The following is a 16,353-nucleotide window of genomic DNA, read 5'->3' on the forward strand; positions in this document are numbered from 1 at the left end:
CTAAATAATATAAAGGAATTATCTTCTTAACGAAAATTAAATAGATGACGCTTAAAACTTAATTTTAGCTCACATAATAATTATTTGAATGATAAAATAACTGAAATTAACTGAAATAAGACCGCCAATTATGGAGTAGAAATTTATATAGATGATAAGCATCTAAGTACGACTTACCACATAGCATTTGTCATCATGGCCAATGAGAAGCAAGCCATACTCACACAAGCTCTTTGAGTCCTGAAAACAAACAGCTGATTATAAAATTGTAAATGCAAGAACTTTTATCAGAAAGCCGCCATTTTGAGGCCCTGTTGAAGCCTCTAACAATCTTAAACAATAAGTTTAAAAATAAATAGTCTAAAACCATCCCGAGACTTATTGAAAGCTTTCTTAATATGTAGAACTCCGTTAAGTTCCTAGACCAGAAGCCATACTACTTTATAGAATAGTTTAGAAACCTTAATTATGTAGTCCTGCTGTTAAATATTGTATTCCCAACAAGGTTTTATTATGAGGTAGTCAAACGTTTACTAGATTTTATGAACACGTGACTAGTATAACAAGAAACAAATATTATTTTTAGTAATCATCACCTGGTAAATCTACTTCTAAGAGGTCTTGAGAAAACACTCCACCAAACATGATCATCTTTCAGTGTGTTGAAGATACCCTACAAAATAAATACCCAGGTAATCTACTTGGGTTATTAGGAAAGGAAAAATTAGAGGAATATATGGTTTATTATTCAAATTAAATCTATCGAGAAAAAAATCATAAATAAAATTAATGTTTGATGTGTTTGCGTCAAAAGAACTAATTTGGTGTCGTTTAATGAATGCATTGTCAAACAATTGTCAGTGATATAAAGGGACAAGAAAATTGCCGATAAATTGGTGAACATCCCCAAAAATGACACACAAAATTCCATCTTATGTAGATTACAACGTAAAGAAGCAACCAATAAAAATTCTATAAAAGTCCCCAAAGCCAACGAATAAGAAAAAGTTATTATAAAACTTTGGGGACAAGTGTAATACACAGCCCATTAACCCATTCCTTATTGAAAAATTGTATTTTATAACTTTTCATTATATATGATTTATAGAAATAAGATGTAATTTGATAATACCTAGTAAATTGAAAAAGTAGATATTTTATTAAATTTCTATATATTTTTTTACTTTTTGCTCTATTTGCAATTTCTATCGGACAAAAGCACATATACACAAATACTTACTTTTTTGTCTGTCCGTTAAGCTATGGGAAAATGCGATTTTCTCGACTTCTATTTAAGATAGACAGCTGGGATTTTTTTTATGATTCCCTTAGTCTCGGTCTGTCTGTCATGCTTCAAAAGAAATAGATACTTAATCTAATCTTAATATCTATTACAAAAGTTTTGGGATTTTTAGAAACGATTTATCGCAAATTTTCTATTTTTTTTTCACAACTGAACATTTGCTTTTAAACTCCCTTTGTCTCTTTTTTGTACTTTGATGGATATTTAATCATAATTAAAAAAAAAATTTATTAACCTGTCTCATTAAGAATCCAGCATCACAGTCAGCATTCAAAGTTGAAACAGGAACCTATAATTTTTAATCATTTACGTATGTAATTCCTAGTGTTTTTGCAACTTCTTTAAGGCGAATGACCCCAATAGAAAAAACGCACTTTAAATGCCGCGACAACTTTTAGCGTAGCAACTTTTAAAGAAAAAAGGCTTAGGACTACAAAATAATAAGAATTGCTTTAAGAATAGGTGTAGCCCCCTCCTCTTTTTTTTCTCTTTAAATGATAAATTTTCAAAATGGCATATTCAGCAATAAAATCTGGAAGAGTAAAAGAAAAACTTGTACTTTAAATAATTATATTTTGAATATGAAGCCTAACCTGAATGAGAGAATCAAATGAATCTCTGTCAATTGCAAGCCATCTATCTGCCATAAACCTAAATATTAAATGTGTAAAACTACACAAGTTTTAATATTTTTTAAAACTCTTAAAGTTGATCTATATATTTTTTACAGATTCATTTTTAAATGCGAAGCTTTTCTATAATTAGGGTCGGTCCGTCCGTACGTCCGTAATGGATAGCTTTTTTTTGTTAATTTAGGCATGTTAGAATTGTCCTATCGCTTTCAAACTTTGCATGGTGATTCCTGTAGTAGTGTGGTACGATTTAGAAAGCGTAGCAACTCTATAATTATTACCAGAATGTCCGTACGTCCATTTTAAACATGATTTTTTTTTACTTTTTTGACAACAAATTTTATGTGATCTAATTATCTGATTGATTTGATTTTTGGTACACTGATTCCTGGGAAAACAAAGTACAATATTAAAAGCGTAGCAACTCTATAATCATTACCAGAATGTCCGTACGTTTATTTTTAACATGTTGTTTTTTTTACTTTTTTGACAACAAATTTTTATGTGATCTAATTATCTGATTGATCTGATTTTTGATATACTGATTCCTGGGTCAACAAAGTACAATATTAAAAGCGAAGCAACTCTATAATCAAGTCCTAAAAATGTAAGTATGTCCATAAACATTATTCTGTATCAAGCATTTTTTCATCAAATTTACTTACAACTCTGCTTCGACTTTTATATATTTATATTCTGACTATTCAGTTATGAAACTGTTCAAGTGTTAATGTCCGTTTGTCCTACCGTTTCAGTGCTTCGCTTTTATTAATGTTGTCATCCTTATTCATGTAGGAATAAGTAACAGCCAATAAACGAAATAAATCTAAAATAATATTTGGGCAGCACATACCTAAAAATGTCGTCTTTTCTATTTGTCCCCAAAAATCACGTAAAAATCAGTTGAAATTACCAGCTGTTTTTTCGAATTAATTAAGTTGTTGGTTACAGCTGTTTTGCATGAAAAAAATTCACATCTTATCAATCTCTTTTGTCTTTTTAAATATTTCTACAAAAGTGTGTTTTAGAACGTCCATATTAACTTGCATATTTTAAAGCTTTGATCAAACTGTAAAAAATGTCCTTGCACTTACAAAAGTTGCCAGTTCCAATAACTTACCTGGATTTGATGCCAGTCTGTAGGTCATGAATGATGATATAGGACAGATACCAGGGCTGCATCTCTCTGATACCACTGTTGTCGTGCCAGATCTTTATGTAAGCCAACGGTCCCAGAGGTCTAGAAATTGAAATGTTAACACATATAAGGTAGGCAGCCAAACAAACATCTAGAGGCTGGATTTTTCTAATTGGCATTATGGACTGTTTAGTTACTGGCGTCTGCGGTAGTAGCTGTAATGTGGATACTTTAATAAAGGAAGGATTGCTTGACAACAGCTGACCATATTCTAAGTGGCTAATGTAAAATTTTCAGCTTTCAGCTGCCACCAGTTGCATTGTATTCTAGATTGTGGACTATTTGTTTACTGGCGGCTGCAGTAATAGCTATTACTATAGAGGCTTGCCTAGTTCTGTTAGAAATTATACCTGTCCACGGTCATAAGGAAGGTATCCAGGTCTCCTTTCTTGAAGAAGTTCATATCAGGATCTGAGAGAGTTCTAATCTGTGTCTCACCCTCCTCACCAATCAAGATAAATTGAACCTGAACATAAAATCAGAGTAGGATGGATAATAGATATATCTTATCTGTAGCTACAAAAAAAAGTCTGAAAAAAATCATATTTTGTAGGATTTTCTAGCTCTTTTTTTAGAGGGGTGGGGGAATGTAAGTAGGAAAGTAATTATTTTTTTTTGTTGGTAGGTGCAAATCTTCCTTCTCCTTTTTTTATAATAAGAAGATGATTTTATATTGATGAAGACATCAAGAGGGATACGTTAATTAAAGATAAATAAGAAGAATGCTGGCTATGAAGTCATATAGATCTTATTTCTGTGATGTTATTATGCTGTCTATTTCAATGTAATCCAATACAAATACTAATAGTCTGATGTGTTTCAGAGTGGATTAAGCTTGTAATACCCCAAGAAAGGTGACTTGGTGAACAACATTCTTTACGGGAGGGGGGGGGGGGGGGGTGTATTTGCCTGTGTATATCCTTGAATGATATTGTGTAAAAATTTCCTACCTTTGATTCCGTGCCATGAGAAAGCATAGGACCAGTCTGTACGATAATCTCGTACATGTACGTGTCCTCGGCCAGGTTATCCTTCATCCAATGAGGCTCTTGCTACAATAAAGAATGTTTAGCATATCATTTAAAGTATTGTGTGTAAGTAGGTAGGTCTAATAGTGTTATCCACCTTCGAATCATTGAGATTTTAAAACAGGGAATGAAATCACAGATCTAAAGGGATAAGACAATGGCCGACAATTGAGGTTCCTCCCCAATGATTATACACCAAAGTACCCCTTCTGTAGATTACAATGTGTAGTTGAAACGTTTGGAAATTTAATGGACCAACAAATCAAGTCCCCAAAGTTGTTAAGCCAACAAATAAGAAAACATTATCTTAAAACTTTGGGGACTTAAGAAAACTTTAAAAAAAATATTTTACCTTTTTAAGATCCTTTCTATCCTTGACCATGGCATAGATAAGAATTATGAGGAAAAATATTATAGCAATCAACAGAACCATAAATATTGTTGTGTTATCCTAAATAAAAGTATTATAGCTATTAACAGAACCATAATTATTGTTGTGTTGTCCTAAATCAACAGAACCATGAATATTGTTGTATTATCCTATGTAAAAATAGTATAGCAATCAACAGAACCATAAACATTGTTGTGTTATCATAAATAATAATATTATATTAATCAACAGAACCATAAATATTGATGTGTTATCCTAAATAAAAAATATTATAGCTATTAAGTAGAACCATAAACATTATTGTGTTGTCCTAAATCAACAGAACCATGAATATTGTTGTATTATCCTATGTAAAAATAGTATAGCAATCAACAGAACCATAACTATTGTTGTGTTATCCTAAATAAATATATTATAGCTATAAACAGAACCATAAATATTGATGTGTTATCCCAAATAAAAATATTATAGCTATTAACAGAATTGTTGTGTTGTCCTAAATCAACAGAACCATGAACATTGTTGTATTATCCTAAATAAAAATAGTATAACAATCAACAGAACCATGAACATTGTTGTGTTATCATAAATAAAAATATTATAGAATCAACAGAACCATAAATATTGTTGTGTTATCTATAATACAAAGTAGAACGATGTCTGTCTGTTTGTTTGTGTTTGTTTGTCTGTTTGTAGCGAAGGATCTCCCTAACCGCTAAACCGATCGGGTTCTTCTTTACAGGGTAGCTTCTCATAGGTCCCTGGAAGTTTTATAACTATTTTCCCCCAAAAATGAAAAATACCCCCCCAAAAAAAAAAAATTTTTCTTTTTAAAACTAAAATTAAAATAGTGGGGTCGACTAGCCCCCCCCCAAATTTTTTTTTCTTTTTCTTTTTTATTTTAAATCTAAAATACGAAAATTGGTTTGATCAAACCTCTTGGGGCAAAGCCCCTAGAGGCTAGGGGCGAAGCCGCTAGTCTTAAATAAAATATTATAGAATCAACAGAACCATAAATATTGTTGTGTTATCCTAAATAAAAATATCATAGCTATAAAAATAACTATGAATATTGTTGTGTTTTCAAAATAAAAATATTATAGCAAGCAATAGAACCATGAATATTGTTGTGTTATCCTTAATAAAAATATTATAGTAAACAACAGAACCATGAATATTGTTGTGTTATCCTAAATAAAAATATTATAGCAATCAACAGAACCATGAATATAGTTGTGTTATCCTAAGAAAATAAGTATAAAACAGAAAAGATAGTGTATGTGTGTTTATTAAAATCTTCCAAACCGCTTGGATAATCATAATTTACACCATAATTACAAATGATGCATACCTGTTTTTAAATCAATTAGGTACTAGTTAATAAAAACTAGGTAAATTTTTGTCACGAAAACTGTGTATTCAACAGCCTAATAGAATTTCATGGATTATTTTTAAAAATACAATGAAACTTTTTTTTATGACAGTGGTAAAGGTGTAATTTTTCAGTAAATAAAATATATTATTGTCAATTATACAAATAATTTAATTTTCAAAAAACACAGAGTGTACTTTTCCTAGTTGTAGAAATGACAGCACTTTGATTTGATTTGGAATAGGAAAGTAAATATTACGTTATCAAAACCTATATGTATAGTAAGATATATAAGATGGAAAGAATTTTAATGTTAAGAGTAGATTTGAAATATGCAACAAATTTTAAGGATTTTTTTAAAAATTCTTTTTTGTATAATTCTTTATTTAAAAGCGCAAATACAATTTAAGTTAATTAATTTTGACATCCGTGATAGGTGGATTGAAAACTACCTGCGCTCTAAATGGTTGAATGATGTACGACACCTAAGCTTTTCCAATTGGAGCGCAGATAGTTTTCAATCTAACAATCACAGATGTCAAAATTAATTAACTTAAATTGTATTTGCGCTTTTAGATAAAGAATTATACAAAAAACGAATTTTATAAAAAAAATCCTTAAAATTTGATGCAGATTTCAAATAAACCTCTAACATTAAAATTCTTTCTAACTTATATATCTTAATGTATAGAAACCTTGTTACTCAAAAGACTAATAAAATACTATACCTGGAAATCGAAATCAGTGAAAATGAACTCAAAATCAATCTGATTAGGCATGGGGAAGTACCCAGTTCCAAAGGTGGATAAATGTGTTGACTCACAGTAGGACAACACTGATGTGCCTTTGTCTTCAGCCTAAACAAGGATGACAACAATTATATAATTATTACTCTACATTTACTAGTAAATTGAACAGCAACAAAATTACTACAACACCATGGACAAAAAAAACGATATTTTGTTTGAAAATTGATTCAAAATTGAAAAAAAATTTAAGCCAAGTTTTAGGTTCACAAATAATTATTCCAGTACTAGAGGACTTTCCATTACACTGTATTAAAACATTTCTTGGTGTAGAACAGTTATTTATCGCATCGTATAATATACAGCTTTTCTTTGATAATAAAATACAAAATTATATGGTTAATTTCATATTTGATGGCCCGAAGGGGTACGCAGGGGCAACAAAGCTGGTATTATTTTATGATTTTTATTTTTTATTCGTAAAAAATATCTATAATACGGTGCGAAACATGATTTTTCAGTTTGGCTAAGACAGTACTAATCCTTTGAAGTTTTCTAACCTGCAATCCAATTCCTTCCCACACTTCAGTGGTTTGATTAAAGTAGTAACAACCAGAGGTGTAGATCCTTAACAATAAAAAAACTTCTAAGTAAACCTGGCTTTGTTACAATTTAATGTCAAATTCAAACTTGAGGTTGACTTGATATTTTAAAAATGCATACTTAGTTTACTGTACATTTAAAGGATTAATTTATTTAAGTTCATATTGATAAATAATAATGCCTTGTTTTAATCAGAATAACTTATAGAAATCATAAATACAAGTAAAATTACAATTAGAATATCAGCTTAGAACAAATTAATACACTTTTACCATATAAAGACTTCTATCCTTATTTTTAAAACCGACCTGACACTATAATCTGTAGAGTTAAAATCACTCAGGAGATCGCCAGGTGTAATCTTAGAGCAGACTGATCCATTCAATTTGGTCGCATCAAAATCTGATTTCAGGTTGACCAGACCAAAGAACCAGTCACCAGTTTTGTTCTTTACTTTGTCCACGCCAATAAACCAATCTACCCAATCTATTGAAAAGAGATGTTAGGTAGCTGACAGGAATAAGGCTAAATAAATCTAAAATAATATTTGGGGGGCAGATGGAAAGTTCGTTAATTCTACTATGTGTTGTACCCAAGCGACAGCTGAAAACACAGGCTTCATGATTTTTTCGAATTAATTTCGTTGTTGTTATAAGCTGGTTAGGGTATAGTCCTTTCCACGACATCCCTCCATAAGGGGCGATTCTTCGTATTTTTTTACAGTAAGTTTTCTCCTATTTCTAGCCCCTGCGGGGAGCTCTAACCCTGCGGGGCCAATTACCTAACCCTGTGGGGCAATCACCTAACCCAATATAACCTAACCTAACCTAAAATAACCTATAAAAAGCCATTTTCTAAATACGACAAATCGCCCCTTATGGAGGGATGTCGTGGAAAGGACTATACCCGCTGGTTATATAATTTCACATATTAATATTTAAGTAAACCTATCTCTGCAGAAAATTGCATATTTTTATGACTATTTTAATTAGGTTAGGCTACATAATTCATAGAATAAAATTAGATTTATTCCAAAAATGATAAGAAGGATAAGGGGAGTTAGGGGGGGGGGGGGGTGGTCCAAAATTGTTTTGAGAGAATTAACCAACAAAATAGTATTTATTACACACCTCCATCTCTATTGGTAACATCATTAACTCTTGTAACGAAGTCACAGTCATTAGCAACCATGAGACTTCCAAACTTGGCTAGCACTGCAAGATTGCTAAAAACAAGAAAGATGGTAAAATAAAAGATACAATTTCAAATAAAAATATATAGAAAGGTTTTCAGGTTATGAAAAAAATTAAATAAAATTTTTTAATTATCTTAATTAATGTTTAAAACTACCAACCTTGATGGATTATAACCTCTGATTTGAAAGTTAATTGTAGAGTAGGTTTTGTCCAGCACGATCCTGTGATAAATAATGGGAAGGCGCCCTCTTCTTTTGATTACATCCATATTTTCCTAGAATCATTTAGTTTTGGGGTAACAACGCTCTTTATGGAATGGCAGGGGTGTATAGTCTGCACAAGATTTATTTTTCTTCCCCTGCTGCAAATTGTTTTATTTTTATTCCCCTCCTAGTTTTTTCTAGCAAGGAAGGGTAAAAAAGGAAAAACATTTTCAGAACTATTTATTTTATTCATATTATACCCCCTCCCACATATTCTTTTTTTTCAACAAGGAGGGGAGAAAATATTTTTAGTTGTCTTAATTTTTACATCCCCCCCCCCCCCCCCCAACCTCGTATTTTTTTTATTTTTTTACACCCCCTTTAGCAGGGTCAAATTTGCAGAAATACACCCCTGTTGAATGGTTGAATTGAGACTTCGCCCAAAGCATGGGTTGGTAGAGAACCCTCCCACATTTTTTGTTGTTGAATAAATCAAGGAAAAAAGTGGCTTTTTTCTTTCATGTAGCCAATTCTCTCTCTCTCTTTGGTAAAAGTGTAGGATTAATCATCCCAATATATAGTCAATTATCAACCTGGAGTAAAATATTACACTTTTCTGAAAATTATTGGTCAAGCTTATCTGGTTTTATTTGGACAATCATAATCGCAATCACACAAATTTCTACTTTAAAAGGATATGGATTAACAAAGATTTTATCTTATTTAAACGCAAATGAAATAAATGTATTCAACGGTCAATGTAATTTAATGAAGATTGCAAAAGCATGAAACTTAAATAGGAAAGTGCCAGGACTAACTGATTCAGTTTAAAATACTTGAAGAGAAGATTTGCTAATTTACACTCAATATTAATTGCATATCATAACAAAAATGGCAACAAGACTGAAACACTACACAATACCTGAACATTAACTACGGTTGCTTCTGGCATGTCAAGAACACCTATTCCAACATCCTTCTTTTTCATTCTCTCTACTCTCACCTACAAAATTAATTAACACAGGTAATTGTTGTATTATATCTAGAGACATATTGTCTAAATCAGCCAATATATAGGAGAATACTAAAGGAACATTCAAGACATTTCATTAGTTGAAACCAGTGTTTCGGAGCCGGAGCCGGGAGCAGCAACATTTTTGGTGGAGCCGGAGCCTTATTTTTCGATAAAAACGGCTCCGGCTCCAGATTAGCTAAAAATGATTTTTTAAAGTAATATTATAATTTGGCAACGGTCTATTTCCATATAATAAACTGAAAAACTATTGTTAAAAGCGAAGCTTTTCTATAATTAGGGTCAGTCCGTCCGTACGTCCGTCCGTCCGTCACTCCGTACGTCCGTCCGTCCGTAACGGATAGCTTTTTTCGTTAATTTAGGCATGTTAGAATTGTCCTATCGATTTCAAACTTTGCATGGTGATTCCTGCAGTAGTTAGGTACGATTTAGAAAGCGTAGCAACTCTATAATCATTACCAAAATGTCCGTACGTCCATTCTAAACATGTTGATTTTTAAACTTTTTTAACAACTAATTTTTATATGATCCAATTATCCGATTGATCTGATTTTTTGTATACTGATTCCTAGGACAACAAAGTACAATATTATAAGCGAAGCATCTCTATAATTAAGTCCTAAAAATGTAAGTATGTCCTTAAACATCATTCTGTATCAAGCAGTTTTTCAACAAATTTACTTACAATTTTGCATCGACTCTTATACATTTATATTCTGATTATTCAGTTCTGACACTATACAAGTGTTAATGTCCGTTTGTCCTACCGTTTCAGTGCTTTGCTTTTATGGATGTTGTCATCCTTGTTACTTAACAAATAGACACACATCCTTCTACTTTTATATAGCTTTAATCTAATAAAAGCAAAATATTTTATATTATTTATTTTATTTTATCAAATTCAAGAATGAACAAAAATTGATATATTAATTTTAAGGTAGGAGCCGGAGCCACATCAAAATTAAACGGCTCCGACACCCTAGTTGAAAATTTTTACAATCTTGGTGTGTAAAGGAATATTTTTAAAAGCGAAGCTTTTCTATAATTAGGGTCGGTCCGTCCGTCCGTAACGGATAGCTTTTTTCGTTAATTTAGGCATGTTAGAATTGTCCTATCGATTTCAAATTTTGCATGGTGATTCCTTTAGTAGTTAGGTACGATTTAGAAAGCGTAGCAACTCTATAATCATTACCAAAATTTCCGTACGTTCATTTTAAACATGTTAATTTTTTGGTACTACGTCAAACCCTAGATACGTCAAACAGTAGATGCGACAAACGCTAGACAGACAAACAGTAGACAGACAAACCCTAGACACGACATACGCTAGATACGACTAACGCTAGAGTGCGACAAACACTAGAATATGACAAACGCTAGATTTTTTCTAAAGGCGACAAACAATAGATACGACAAACGCTAGACACAGTGGTCCTCAAGGCAAAAGAAGTTTGACAAAACCTACCATAAAAACGGACTATATGGCCATCAAATATACACATTGGGTGGCCAGGAACTGATTTTCTTAAAATCATAGCTGTTCCTTCTTGGGGTTTATTCCATTTTAAAGTTAACAGACCAAATTCCCTAAAAAAATCAAGGTTGTTTGTCACGATTTTGTTGCTTTGGTTTCAAACCCTTATAACTTTGGCTGTATGAAAGACTCATGAAAGCTAAACCTATCATTGGAAAGCCTATTGAATGACAATTTCAGACATAGCTTTAGATTTTTTGTAGCTTTCTTACTTTTTGCTCTACAAGGAAAATTGTAACGAAAGGAGGAAAATTTATTGATAAATCTATTCTCAGAAAGGCTTTCACTAGGGTATTTTGATGTAAATTTTTCAGGATTTTTCTTATGTTCAGTGATTCTTTTGATGACAAATGCAAAAAATACACTTTTATACATTTAATTTGGTATATTTGGATTTTTTCTACCTTGTGCCAAATTTTTTTTATAAAAATTATAAGTTGGGGTATTTTTTTTTGACCAAAATTGTACATAAATTTCAGGAATAAATATTAAGAACCATCAATTGCTACATTTTACATGTGTAGTTTTAAATTACCTATATCTATGGCTGTGTAGGAGCCTCAAAAATGCTAAACCTACCATTGTAAAGCTTGTTGAACACTGTATCCAGATAAAGCAAAAAATTGACCAAAAAGGCGTGCACAGGATTTATGTTAGGTGTAATAAATTTCACCAAAAATGCTTTCTTTCCTACAAAATTTGGAGTAGAAGGGAGGTTACAAAGCAGTAATAGTTACCACATGTTCTGTTTCAACACCAATCTATGGAGGGGGTGTGCCCCCCCCCCCCAAAAAAAAAAATGTTGCAGGGCTTAGGTGCCCCCCCCCCCCTAAAAGGAGGGGGGGTAACATTTTGATAGTTGAAAATAATGCAAAATTTAAAAATTTAAAAAAATATTTTTTTAAAACCTCAACAAGATATAACATACCCCCACCCTGGCCCCCCTCCCCTACCCCATATCTATGGGGAATAATTCACAGTTGGGGGAGAGGGGGGGGGGTAAAAAGTGCATGAAGAGTCATCATCATTGCCTTTTAGTTCTTGGCAGAACGTAGGCCATATACAATGGTTCTCCAATCTTCCTTTGTTTGGGCACGTTATGAGACAATGCTGAAACATGGAATTTTTTAATCTTTCAGTTCACTTAAAGGGACTGTAAACGTAAATTTTTCTCATCTTAATATCAAATCTTAACATTATCTCATTCATAATATCTCACAGATAGAGCAAAACGTGCTTTTTTATGCTTAAAAAACGGCTTTTTCTGACAATTTTTATAAGGTACAGAGAAAGGAAGAAATTTTACATATTATATAAAATGTGCATTAAATTGCTTTTTTCTCCCATTACAACTAAAATTAAACTTTTTCACATAGTTCTTGATTTTCCTAACGGTTAAGCTAACTTTTAACATAATCCTTGCTTTAAACCAATGTTTAGTTACTTAGAAATTGATAAAATAAGCAATATTTTTTATTGAAAACTAAATACAATAACAAAGCTAGAAACTGTTTTTTTTTATCCAATTAACTTTAGATGGCCCATATCTTGCCCACCTTTAATTACAAAATTTGTAAATAACAAAGATGCAATATTTCTTTATAAACAGTCTGATAAAAGTGTGAACTAATTCTCCAAAGTGGGTTATTTATAGTCCAACACAATAAAAAAGGATATTATCATTTCAAATAATCTCTGAGATTCAACCCTTTGTAAACAGTAAGGTATTTTTTTTGTCAATAATACGAATTTAATATAAATCTTTATTACTTAATTTCTACGTTATTACAGCATGAATTAACAATTTTATGTCATAAAATAAATGCTTAACATTAAGTAAATAGTTTAAACTATATGTAACAAGTTAAATATCCCTACAAACATTTTAATAAAGAAAAACGTTCAGATTTTCCCTGTTTTTCCAGTTTTCCCTCCCAAAATACAAAAAAATTGAGGCTTAAATCCTTGATATTTTTGTTAATAGGACGTTTTTATTTGATCAGTTTATTGAAAGGTGCTTAAAAAATGTTAAGATTTGATAATATGATGAGAAATTTTTACCTTTACACTCCCTTTAAGTGTTCCCTCCTCCAGGTTGTTTTTGGTCTACCTGGTTTCCTCTTTCCTATGTGGGGGTTCCAAGTCAAGGCCTGGTTATATCATCATGCCCTTTCCTTAGAGTGTGCCCCAACCATCACCATTTCCTCTGTTTTATTGTCAGTTTAATGTCTGACATGTCACTGCGCTCTAGAAGCTCAGAATTTGTGATCTTATTTGGCCAAAAGATCTTGTGGATTCTCCTGAGACATTTATTGACATATGTCTGTAGCTTGGAGACCACTGCTGTGTTTAGGAACCAAGTTTTAGCCCCATACAGCAAAACAGAGAGAACATCTTAACTTGGTCTTTATGGAGATGTTGTTGGAATTCCAAATTTTGTTCAGGCTGGCAAAGGCTGTCCTAGATTTGTTAATTCTAGCTTTAACATCTGTTAAAGTGCCTCTAGCTTCATCTATTTTACTTCCAAGATACTCAAAACAATCTACATCCTCAAGAATTTGGTCTCCAATAGTAATTGGTTCTTGGGAATTTGCATTTAACTTGAGTATTTTGGTTTTAGGAACATTAATTTCTAGTCCAATTTTCTTGGAAGTTTCAGCTATCATGTTAGTCCTTCTTTGCATTTGACTTCTATTGCTTGTTAACAAAGCAATATCATCAGCAAAGTCCAGATCCCCCAAATATTTGGGATTGCCAGATAGCTCCCAGCGAATGCCATCATTACTTTCACAGTTCTTCATGATCCAGTCAATGGAAAGGAGGAAAAGGAAGGGAGAATGAAGGCATCCTTGTCTGACACCTGTTACAATCTCAAAAAAGGTTGATAGTTTACCTTTATACATTACATTTCCACCTCCTTTATGAAAGATAGCTTTAATGATATTGATTATCTTTTCTGGAATGCCATAGTGTCGGCAGATTTTCCAGAGAGATCTTCTGTCTAAAGAATCAAATGCTTTTTTGTAGTCAATGAAGTTTACAAAGAGCTCAGAGTTCCATTCCTTGGATTGCTCTATGATGATTCTTAGAGAGGTTCTGGTCAATGTTGGAACGATTTAGTCTAAACCCAGCCTGATTAGGTCTTAGCTTTTCATTAACCTTTTTCTTTATTCTATTACGAAGAATGAAATAAGTATTATCCCTCTGTAGTTTCCACATTGGGTCAAGTGTCCTTTTTTGGCTAGTAATGAGATATGTCCATTCTTCCAGTCCTCTGGGCATAATTCATCATTCCATATCTTTGTGATCAAAGGTAGTAATGCCTCGGCTGATGTATCTAGGTCTGCTTTTATGACCTCAGCTGGTATGTTATCAGGTCCAGCGGCCTTGTTATATTGTCAATGTCAAGTGCATCTGAGGGTGGAATCTCAGTTTCTTCCTCTGGAACTGGAAGATTTAGCAGATCAGTGAAGTGCTCTGCCCATCTATTTGGAATATCTTCATCAGTTTTAAGGAGTGAACCATCCTTGTCCCTGATGTGTGATCCTGATTTGTGTACTTTACCTGCAATGCTCTTAGTAATCTTATAGACATCTTTCATTCTATTTCGATATGCAACATTTTCTGCTTGCAAGGCAAGGTTTTCCAAGTGTTCTTTTTTGTCAATTCTGACACTTTTTTGGATTTCCCTGCTGAGCCTATTGTACAGTTCTTTATCTTCTGGAGAGTTTCTAGAAAGTGTCTTTTGTCTTACCTCTCTTCTTTGATCCATGAGATCAATGGATCTTTGAGTGATCCACGGCTTTTGGTTAGCCTTTTTGAAACCTAATTTTTCTTGGCTAGTATCATTATAAACTTTTTTGATACCTTGCCAAATATCTTCAACTCCATCTTCCTCTTGAAGAGTCAACAACTCAAGTCTGTTCTTTACAGTGAGCTTAAACTCTTGTAGCTTTTCAGAGTTTTGAAGGGTTGTTAAATTATATTTCTTCCTGGGATTAGGCTTTGAGTCCTGCTTTTTAAATCTAAGCCGAACTTTAGAAGATAGAAGATAATGGTCTGAATGGTCCTCTTTCAACCCTGACATCAAGGAGAGAACCTTTAAAACGTCTAGATATACAGATGTGGTCTATCTGTTTAAAGGTTCTTTGATCTGGTGATCTCCAGGTGGCAGTATGAATCTTCTTGTGTTTAAAGATAGTTCCACCAATGACAAGTTTGTTTTCAGTACAAAAACTTACAAGTCTATCACCATTGTCATTTTCCTTACCATTACTTAAGCCTAGGCCATATTTGCCCATGACTTCTTCTAAATTCTCATTAGTATTCCCCTCTTGAGCATTAAATTCTCCTAGGAGCATGGTCAGGTCCTTTTCTTTATGACCATTCTTAAATACAGAGTCAAGCTGGTCATAAAATTCGTTTTTGACCTCTGTATCTGCTTGTTCTGTAAGAGCATATGCTACTATAATTCTCAGATTGATGTTTATATCTGAGGATTTGAAGTAAGCCTCCATGATTCTTGGACCATGGGGTTGCCAACTGATCATGGCCTGCTCTGCTTGCTTGGTCAGCATAAGAGCCACTCCTTGCTTATGTCCTAGATTCTCATTCATATGGCCTGAGTAAAGTATTTTCAAGCCAGAATGATGTTTAAACTCTCCATTATTTGTCCACCTAGATTCGGTGATAGCCAGGATATCAACCCTGGCTTTAAGCATTTCTCGGCAAATGTTTTCTGTCTGGCCTGACTGAAACATTGTCCAAACATTCCAGGTGCAAATTTTTGCTGGTCTGCGGGAATTCAGAATCATCCGCCTGACTAGTCCTTTAGCGGTTTCCCAGCCAAACATCATATTCTTGTTTCCAACCTCTACTTCGTTCCCGAGCCCAAAGTTAAATTGGTCTTTACTTTGTGCTGATTGAACGTGAGCAGGTTTTTTTTCTATGGAAGGATTGTTAGCCCCACCCAAACCCCCTGAACTGGGGGAAGTTACCAGAATTCAGAAGGGAAGAGGTAAAAAAGACAAAAAAAATTCCCAGAGATGTCTAAGGATGTGAAGGGGGGGGGGGTGAAATCACCCCCCCCAAATTAAAAAAAAAATATATATATC

General features: G+C 32.9%; 1 protein-coding gene across 1 annotated transcript in view; it reads right to left on the minus strand.

The window, feature by feature from the left end:
• LOC145331742 (uncharacterized) overlaps nt 1-16,353 on the minus strand; it is a 109,075-nt gene that overhangs the window by 49,391 nt on the left and 43,331 nt on the right. Inside the window, exons 55-68 of the mRNA XM_080176577.1 lie at nt 9,595-9,675; nt 8,628-8,743; nt 8,404-8,498; nt 7,582-7,759; nt 7,231-7,297; nt 6,653-6,781; nt 4,514-4,612; nt 4,084-4,185; nt 3,484-3,599; nt 3,056-3,175; nt 1,897-1,954; nt 1,539-1,592; nt 597-673; nt 178-240 (exon numbers count right to left, since the gene is read on the minus strand). Coding sequence (XP_080032703.1) covers nt 178-240; nt 597-673; nt 1,539-1,592; nt 1,897-1,954; nt 3,056-3,175; nt 3,484-3,599; nt 4,084-4,185; nt 4,514-4,612; nt 6,653-6,781; nt 7,231-7,297; nt 7,582-7,759; nt 8,404-8,498; nt 8,628-8,743; nt 9,595-9,675 — 1,355 coding nt within the window. The remainder of the gene's footprint in view (nt 1-177; nt 241-596; nt 674-1,538; nt 1,593-1,896; nt 1,955-3,055; nt 3,176-3,483; nt 3,600-4,083; nt 4,186-4,513; nt 4,613-6,652; nt 6,782-7,230; nt 7,298-7,581; nt 7,760-8,403; nt 8,499-8,627; nt 8,744-9,594; nt 9,676-16,353) is intronic.

Source organism: Acartia tonsa, chromosome 1 (genome assembly GCF_053477335.1).
Source record: "Acartia tonsa isolate MP-2025a chromosome 1, ASM5347733v1, whole genome shotgun sequence".
Classification (NCBI taxonomy): domain Eukaryota; kingdom Metazoa; phylum Arthropoda; class Copepoda; order Calanoida; family Acartiidae; genus Acartia; species Acartia tonsa.